General features: G+C 42.2%; 1 protein-coding gene across 15 annotated transcripts; it reads right to left on the bottom strand.

The window, feature by feature from the left end:
- Positions 1-1,036: 1,036 nt before the first annotated feature.
- On the bottom strand, positions 1,037-9,610 carry PDP1 (pyruvate dehydrogenase phosphatase catalytic subunit 1). Of its 15 annotated transcripts, none has more exons than XM_043879982.1 (5): positions 9,445-9,609; positions 8,631-8,665; positions 5,718-5,854; positions 5,286-5,424; positions 1,037-5,142 (listed from the first exon to the last, which is right to left on the bottom strand). In XM_043879982.1, exon 5 carries the CDS (start codon positions 5,096-5,098, stop codon positions 3,482-3,484), a length of 1,617 nt encoding a protein of 538 aa, XP_043735917.1. In that variant the 5' UTR covers positions 5,099-5,142; positions 5,286-5,424; positions 5,718-5,854; positions 8,631-8,665; positions 9,445-9,609; the 3' UTR covers positions 1,037-3,481. The 15 variants fall into 15 exon arrangements, with proteins under 15 accessions (XP_043735917.1, XP_043735919.1, XP_043735921.1 ...); XM_043879984.1 differs by lacking the exon at positions 9,445-9,609 and adding an exon at positions 9,330-9,410; XM_043879986.1 differs by lacking the exon at positions 8,631-8,665.
- Positions 9,611-9,713: the final 103 nt, after the last annotated feature.

The following is a 9,713-nucleotide window of genomic DNA, read 5'->3' on the forward strand; positions in this document are numbered from 1 at the left end:
AAAGCTGAGATATTCAAGTGAGTTACATTATTCTAGTCCCAATTTAACAGTCAGCATTTAATCCACTTCCTTTCCCATTCCAATCCTAGCTATGGCTGATGGGAGTAATAAACCAAGACCATCAAAAACTGGAGGGGACATATATATACCTATGGCTGATCCATGTTGATGTATGGCAGAAACCAACACAATATTGTAATTATCCTTCAATTAAAGAAAAAAAGAAAAGCAAACAAACAGGAAAAACCAAGGTATAATTTGTCTATTTTTTATAGGATAGTCATCAGCTCAGTTAATGAACTTTTAACTCAATAAAGTTATCAATGGGAGAGGTACAGAGAAGTCATTAGCAAAGGAATGCTCTCCAATCCCCCCAAATTTTTCACCAAGTTTCATTTTCATTGCTTGTTTAAAGGGCATTTTTTAAAAAGTCCTACCATTAAGGTATGGAAGATAAAACTCGTTTGTAATCTATCATGTTTTTGATGTTAAATCTATACTTCAATCAAATAATATCCCTGGGAATTGATAACCTAAGTTAGCTTTTAAGGGGGAGAAGAAGGGGCTGATGATGCACATCAGCAGTAGATAAACTATTCTATTCATACTATGGAATGCTACTTGGTAGTAAAGAGGAGATTATGCATACACTCAACATAAGTGAATCTCAAAAAAAATGAACAAAAGTCATATACGAAAGAGTACATATTACATGATTTCATTTATATGAATTTCTAGAACAAGTAACACTACTTTATGGTGACAGAAGTCAGAACAATAGTTCTATGGGGAAGGATTAACCAGAAAGTGGCATGAGGGAATTTTCTGCTGGAGTAATGCAAAAGTCCTGTATCTTTACTGGGGTTGTGGTTACCAAATCTCAAATTACACATTTAAAATCTGTGCATTTTATTGAATGTAAAGTATACCCCAGTTTTTTAAAAAGTACTATCTATCTAGAGGATCCTAAAGTATAAACTATCACCATAGAAAGCATCTAATGAATCTATTAATTAAAAAACAACACAGGTCGGTCTTTCACAAAGCAGATACGAAGCTTTAATTCACTGTGGGCATTTCTGACTATTCACTATATAATACATAAACTTTTCACATTTCTTCACACAGATAAATCTTTTATAAGACTTTTCTTCCTTCCAAGTACTGTGTACCATAACACCATTGCATTTAACTAGCTAAGGACATATTATAAATACCATGAGCCACTGACTAAATACAGAAAGTGACACGTTAGAAAGTATAAATTAAAAATGCTTAAGAAAGGCTGAATACAATGAAAGTTTACATGTATTCTTTAATTCTAGGTATCACATCACAGTGACAACCAATTACAATAAAATCAAAACTTCTTTTAGATGATAATACATTCAAATTTTTAACATCCAATTCTTTTAATTTCCACACTGTTAATACTACAGGCTTAACACAACCAGCTTTTAGACCGCAGACCAAGTTTCTTGTGTAATAATAAGAGCAAAGTTTCTTGTGTAATAATAACTACTATCTTGATCATGACCAAAAGAAACCAAATTTATATATACTGTACTATATAGAGATGAGACTTTATTAAGTATAATATGGAACTCTTTAGTAAAGGTGTTCAAGAGAAATTCAAGTAGTAGCCTGAAAATGAGTTTTAATTGCTACTGTATTCTACATACATTCCATTAAAAAATGAAGTCTCTGTCAAAACATTTATAAATAAGTATATAGTATAATAGCTTTTCCCCCTCCAAAATACCAGCTGGGAGAAAATTTCCAAGGTGACCAAAGGAGGGAAAAAAGGGGGGGAAAAAAAAAGGCCTCAGAAAACAAACATTATATGGTCTTGTAAGCGGCAATCTTCCAGAGTCTATTTTCAATTGGAATAAATTCTGCAGCCAATTCTACCTTGCTTCGGTGTCCACAGTCCAGAGTCCTTGAATATCTAGTTCGGTATTCTACAGAAATCTGCAAGGACTCCTAAACACCCCTCAACTAATTACACAAGGGAAAACAGATCATGTTCTGTATTAAAACTTATGTGAAAATTGAACATAGTCATAGCCATTCTTTTAACAGTGATGCTAGAATAAGTGATGAAATATATGCACAGCTGTACACGAATCACCATTAAACACAGGAACAATACACCATTTGATGCATATCAAATAAGCTCCCCAAAAGCCAATCTGAATATATTTATTTTCATTTACTTTGATACAGCGTTGGAAGGGTCTGCATATAATTACGGAGACTGCTGCAAACAATATTTGATGCTATTAAGTGTTCCATTAAGCATCAGGCATGCACAATAGTTACTTTAAAGAATTTCTCATGTATGTACGTTAACATTTCTATTTATAAGCTACAATATGTTTAAAGCATTTAGTAATCTTTAAACCAATTATTTAAATTGACCTATACCTAAGTGGGGAAAAACAACAACAAAAAACTTCATCTCAACACCTGAAGGTAATATTTAAACTTTACTCCCCCAAATTATGTAAATTTTTAATATGTCATCCTTAAAATTCCAAACATGACAAAAATTCTTACCACTACTTAATTAGAAGTGTGATTTCTCAGCAGCAGTCTACCCACCACACACTTAGAGCATGCCACACTTCAGGGGTTTACATGATAAGAGTGATGTGCTGGTGGATGCAGATGACCATAATTGAACATATCAGTCTCTTCTCTTCATTCTGGATCTTTCATTTCAAACTAAATAAAGCTTTTCATTAATATAAACTATGACTTTTTCTCCCCTTTATTTAACACCAATAAGAGAAGATAAAACACCTTTATTGTCTTCAACTGCTTGGCAAAATAGAAAATGTTCCAAATACATTAGGTAATCGGGTGAAGGGTTAGTGTTTTCTCATTAAGAAACATTCCAAGTCAAATGATCACACACACTGACAAATTCAAATTGCCTGGTTCTCGGTCCTTTATGGCTTAAAGTAGTGGATTTGAAAACTACTTTGGGTTAAAATAAAGTTCATGAATAATGCACAGGTTATACATCTAGGAAATCATGCAATAAATATATGTTCTCACGTACACTGGAATCTTGGTGATGAAAGGGGTCTGCAGGTGTGAACAGTAATGTTTCTTCATTTTACCAAAAGAATACGCCCAGCAAGTTCCTTGCTTTGGGCCTACTCAAACCCCTGTTTGCCAGGTCATCCTGATTTTCTCAGATTGATAAAAGCAGCCAATGTCCTAAGCCATCTGTGGTTAAGGAACTGACGGGCCTCAACTGCAGGTGCTGTGAGGTCCAAACTAAGCCGAACGAGACTCTCAGGATCCTGCCACTCTGCTACAAAGTCAATTTGGACTACCCAGCAGACTAGAGTATCAAATAGAGAAATGCTGAGAATGACCCACTGGAACTATTTATTACAGTATTATCTTTAAAAAAAAAAAAACTATCTGTCCTTTAAATCTATTTGAGAATCGCCTTGGTAAGACCCACTCACTGTTCCTGGTTTTGATATGCCCCTACAACATGAGAATTGAACTGAACTACAATGATTGTAATGTCATCTCTGTACATCCGAGCAAGCTCTTCAGGAAGACTAAGCATTTTGGAGAGGCGCTCATGATCAACAGCCCCAAACTCATTGTTGCCCACAGCATGGCGAATAAGGTGGGTTGCTGCATTCTGGTCCTCAAACACTGATGACATCTTAGCTCTCCGTTCTGTTAAAAGGCCATGCATCTGCCCCAGAGTCACCTTATAGCCACCAACGGCTATTGGCTGCTGGTGATGCATGCCTGTTAGGTACTCACCCACAATCCTAACCACATCCTGCCTGTGCATTGTCTCCCACAGCCCATCAGTTGCCAGTATCAGAAATTTATCCTGTGGCCTTAATCGGTGGTAAGTTACTTCTGGTTCAGCAGTGAGATAAGGAGGTGTGTAATAATTAGGAGGGATGAACTTGGTGTATTCATTGTCATTCAACTGGTCTGGGCCAGATTCTATCACTCTCTTCTGAAGGTCAATGCTCCATTTGAACTTGACATCTCCAAAAGCCCGAAAAGGCATCAGCAAGCCAAGCAGCCGATCCTGTTTCACCACACTCTTGGCCTCGTTCTTGGGGTGCTCCAGTTTCAGCCGTTCCACTTCTCTCTCATTCTGAGCATTGTGGTCATTAGATAGCGTGACTGCCGACCAAGAGCCGTCCTCTTCCTGCACCCCCAGCATGGCTCTGCTATCGCCAGTGTTGGCCACATGAAGGTCAACGCCATCCACGTGGGCCACGCAAGCTGTGGCCCCAGAAAATGCCACTCGAAGCACCAGGTAGTTGAGGAAAGAATTGGGATCTCCGACTTGAGCCTCCAAGGAGATGTCATTATCAAGCCTCTTGAAAGCATTAATCAAAGCCTCCTTAACATCAATATCAGTTGACTCCCCAGTGTTGAGGTCAATAAGCTCTTGCCAGTAAGTCCTCAAGCTGTTGAAATATAACTTGGACGCCTCCTTACTGAAGTAATCGTTGGGGTGCTTGTGCCACTGGAGAATGGGCAGTAGGGCTCGACCACTCTCCACGGCATTTTCAATCTCCAGCAAAGTCTCGTGGGGTAACAAAGAGACAGCAATATAATAAAAGAGTCTTTCACTAACTGCCTGGGAGCAAGCACAGCCTGCGTGGCCATCGAAAACCCCCAAAAGCATCCCTCTGGTCTGCAAGCAGGTTGCTGCACTCCTCCGGTCCTCAATGGGTGCGTTTGCGGGCAGCTGATTGCTGTCAAATCCAAGGACAGAACTGACATTTTTGCCATCAAATTCTGGCACTTTGAAACTGTACTCATTAGCTTTCAGGATGCTATTGACTTGGGGAGGTGTGAGGTAAAACTTCTGCGGCGTGGAAGCATATCTCCTTCCTTGGGTGTACTGCCACCAGCTCTCCTTTGGCCTGTAAAAGGTAGCATACGCTGGATGGGGTGCGTATCTTGGGCGACTCTGCGGAATATAAGGGGGTGAGCAGCAGAGATGTTTGTGGTGGCAGTAACATGCAGTGCCATAGATTCTGCTCAGTTCACAGTTACGAATCAGAGGGAAAAACAGTTGAGTTGGTGCTGGCATGGCATCAGAGAACAGTGGCAAGCTGGAACTTCTGACTGGGATTCCTAGACAGCAATTTCACAGGTAAGCACAAAGAAAAAAGTTACATTCAGATTACTTAATCTATTTTTGCTTTCATAACAGATATTTAGCAGGTGAATTTACAAGTGTCCTGTGCCTCCTAAGGTACTATATTTTACACACATACCATGTACTATCTCTACAGGATCTCTGCCAAGCGCACTTGATTACTTAATGGAGCCAGGAGCAAACTGTCTTCTAGCTTTACTTTTCTCTTTGTATTTCTTTATGCAGCACAAACTGGGCAGAATGTACAACAGATCTGGCTGGGAAGAGCGGAGGAGATGAAGGTTATATAACATTATGCAGTGGCAGTCGACCTGGCCAATTACCCTTCTCTTTATCCTTAAAAAAGGCCATGGGTCTCCCATATTGCACAGGGACTTCTCCCATTTATGAAGATCCTGTTTATAGAGCCATGTTCAATGGTTAGCACTTGATACACCTGGGTATCACCATATACGTGTTGGGATGCAGCCTCAACCTGTGTGTATTCATGAATTATTGGTACAATATATACATATGTCACTATAATTAACACGTACAAGAAAAATCTTACATAATGGATAAAAATAGAAGTTCCAAAATGCCCTCCTTGTATCCAGGAGATGGTCTTGCAAACAATGCTTCTCCAGACCACTGTGCCGATTTGGCAAGTTTAGGGACACAGGTCTGCCACCAAGTCACCAAATAATCCTGGAAAAGTGGGCAGGTTTCATTTATTCATTAATTTTACTGTATTTTTTGTGATTAAAAAAAAAAAAAGCAAGTATTTTAGTAGCTCTAAAACTTTGTTAGTAACATAAATGGTCTCAGTTCTGGAACTTAATTTACTTGTTAGTATTCTCCTCTGCCTATCAGCCGTAAAAGAAAGCTACAGAAATATGATCTTCATCTATTACAGACCCCAAGTAGAATTTACCCCTAGAAAACCATTCTCTTACATTTTAAAAAATGGTTATCTATTTGCCCTTGGAAATTAATAAACAGTGAAACAGTAGTCTAATGGACTAAGGTTTGGCTTAGAAAGGTAGAGCATTATACTTGTGAATAAATGAAAATCGTATCACTTATATCTGGAAGTGGAACACTGAAAATATTTCGATGAGCATTTATCTAGAAAACGTAATAAACATGTACCACTAAGCCAGGTAATGTATACAAGAAAAGAATCCCTCTTGTAACACATATTTCCCCTGAATTCTTGAGGTATTGCCTCAAAGTATTCACCTGGCCTATAAACAAATAGGCTTTAGAAATATCTTAAATAAGGAAACAAATGCAATAAACAAAAAGGAATAAGGAATAGAAAACCACTTGAGCCTTAATATCAACTATTTTTTCCTAAGGTTGAACACATTAAGAAAAAATTTTACAAATATCATAGAGTATTAGCTATATTATTACATTATTTTCACATACCCTCTTTTGAAAAACAGTTAGAAAAATGATAAATGGAATGCAGGGAGCAAACACTGAATTTGCTTCGGTAACAAGCACTGTGTAAGCAAGTTATATAGAACCCCTTTTGCATGTGATAGAATGTACCGTTATTTTAACTACATTATTTAAGAAGAAATTCGTTTACAAAATTGAAAACAAGATTAGGCAAGAGAAGGTAAGGAATAGAATTCTTGAAATAAGAGCAATAACTAAATAACGTCTGAAAGGCAGTCTTGAAAGACAGAAGTTCCAGAAAAACAGGAATCTATCAAGAACAACCACTTAAATAACAGCACTTCAAACTGAATACCTGAAAGTCATCCAAAGGTTAAGTGTACATGACTGAGCCAGGAGATGTGCTAAAACGCTGGGCCACATGACACTGGCTTTCAGATATGAACCATAACTCTTGCTAGGTTTGTATGCAGAAAGCACATGGACTCATTTCATACTTTGTATGAAGATTATTTCTATTATTAAAAATGTAAACATACCAATTTTCATGAAAATAAATTTTCTCTGTAAGTTTATATATGTCTGCATTTAAGCTTACTTTAACATGTAAGAATTTTAGAGGACAAAAAATACCTGTGTTTCTGTATGGAATGTAGATTGAATCAAAGTACTGTTTGTGTTTGGAGGCAGGGTTTGAGAGACAGATGTGTAACAGAATTGGGCTATATGACATCTGATGAAGAAATAACAAGACCAGGAAACCCACACTTTCCTTAAATTCCTTTGTTTTGACAATCCTCCTGTTTTTCTAATTGACTGCAAAATGAACTATTTTGGCAAAAGAACTGATTCATGCAGCAGATGCTTTGAATAGGTAAATTCAAACACCAGGCACTCAAGTAACATACATTTTCCCCTCAGGCATAAATTCTCAAGATTAAAAAAAAAAAGCAGAGTGTCAATTTTATTAACTCGATCCTTCAATTACTCAGGGGTTTATGGACTGAGTATGGACTGAGACTCCCAACATGCCTCTAAAAGTCAAATTCTGAGGGAAGTTACCTACTCTGTGATTAAGGAGCATTTGTTCACCACCAGTACAAGTGACATACTCTCTTCATCAGACCAGTTACTCCTAGAAGTCAATGTACTTTTGAATGCTTTCATAAACCGTAAGTGAACATTCAAAAAACTCTTGAGTATCCTTCTGAATATCCTGTGATTCAACAACAAAACTCCATGAAATCAAAACTCTTGTTGACAACTTGCTAAATCAACGAAGTTAAAGGGTTCTGATGCGGCAATAAGAACAGCAGCAAGGTACAGCTGTGGTAAACTGAAGCACCGTCAAATTTTCAAGTTATTTATGGCCACAATTTCACTTAAAAATTCCCATCCCATGATCCAGACTTAGCCACCTTAGGTACAGCATCTTAGTCTTAGGCAGATTTTGCCAGTGACTAATAAGGCAAGATGAACTGTAAGGAGAAACAGGAAAGAGACCCATCCATTCTTACTGATGTACTCTGCAGGGCTTGTGCCAGGAAATGATTCCATTTTATCAATAAACTCTCAGAACAAACTAATTAGAGAATGCAATTACTGCCCCGACTCCAGAGCTCTTCAGCTCTGCAAAGCTTTTGGTGTAAATGGGAAAAAAAAAAAGCTATACTAATCATTAAATGTGTCAGAACCCCAGTTTATGTAATCCGATTGCATTAAACACCCTGCATAAAGACTCTCTGCGATTTTTCAGCATTTTTGGGCAATGTTTAGCCATTTCACAGCTCCTGTTATCTCTATATGAATAAAGAAACCGGCTGCCTTTGGAAGACTCCGAAGCCCCAAGTCAGCACTTGTTTGATCAGTTTCCTTTGTACCCTACCTGAAAATGGCACTCACTTAACGCACCAACTGCTATTCTGGTGCAGGATCCCTTTGTACACCCCCCCCCCCCCTTTTCTACCTACCTCACCTCTTCATTCCACACAGACCCACCTAAGACCATCCACACGCAAAATCAGTCATCATCCTTCCTGGGTACCCAACGCCAGGTAGTTAAGGGAATACCTACCAATTCGTCTGGGCCCGGGACACACACACATTCTCCTGTCATCACAACACGGAGCCGACAACATCCACAACCCGCGCGGAGAGCAGCAGCGACAGCGGCACCGGCCCATTGAAAAGCAAGGCAGAGATGCTCGTTAGAGGAGGCGTCGGCAGGGGAGGCGCGAGAGGAGGAGGGGCGAGGTCTCGCTGCAGCCGGGTGAATGGGGCTAGGAGGTGGGGTGGGGTGGGGTTGGGGAAAGAGGATGGAGGCGCAAGACAGGGAGTGGGGAGGAGGGCGGAAACCTAACCAACAAACCCACCCCTCGGGAGCCGCGGAGCTACAGCTGGAGGCGGCGGGGGCCAGGACGCCGGCGGAGGCGCGCCCCGGGACCGGCCCGTCCATCCAGCCCCGGCGCGGAGCCCACGGGAGCGCGGCATCCTCCGCCCGCCCACGCCGCGCCGGCCGCAGACCTGAAAACCGAGGGTCGGCCCGCGGGGTCACCCTGGAACCGGGGTGTGCGTGTGAGGGGTGGAATCCTCAGGCCGAGCGACTCCGCGCCACCTGAGCCGCACCTGCCCCGGAATCCACCCTCGCGCCGGCCCTCACGGCGCTCCGGGCGCGGCCAGCGGGCCCACACCCCCGCCCAAGACCTGGAGCCCCGCGGGCAGCCCCCTGGCGCAGTCACGCCCGCCGCGGCCCCGACGCCCCTCGAGCGCGCACCTGGCGCCCCCAGGCTCGTCTCCTCACGCGCGCCGGCCGCCCCCCTCACAACTTCGGGCGGGCGGAGGAGGATTCCGGACGGTGCGGCTCGGCGCTGGGGTGAGGGAATACGAACCGGGCACTACAGGGGGAGGAGCCGCTTCTTCTCAACGAGGAGGCGGTGGCGGCGGGGGCACCTCCCGGCGGTCCTTCCTCACGAGCCGCCGCGACGCCCGGGAGCGCGGCCCCGGGCCCCAGGCCGGCCCACTCCGCCCCGCCCCCTCCCGCCCCCCCAAGCCGAGCCGGGCCCCCGCCCTGCCCCGCCCGAAAGTTCGGGCCCGAGCGCTTCCCGCCTTCCCATTGGGTGCGCAGTGGCGAGGGGGCGGGGCGCAGCGGAGCGGGCAG

The sequence above is a fragment of the Cervus elaphus genome, chromosome 21, assembly GCF_910594005.1.
Source record: "Cervus elaphus chromosome 21, mCerEla1.1, whole genome shotgun sequence".
Taxonomy (NCBI): domain Eukaryota; kingdom Metazoa; phylum Chordata; class Mammalia; order Artiodactyla; family Cervidae; genus Cervus; species Cervus elaphus.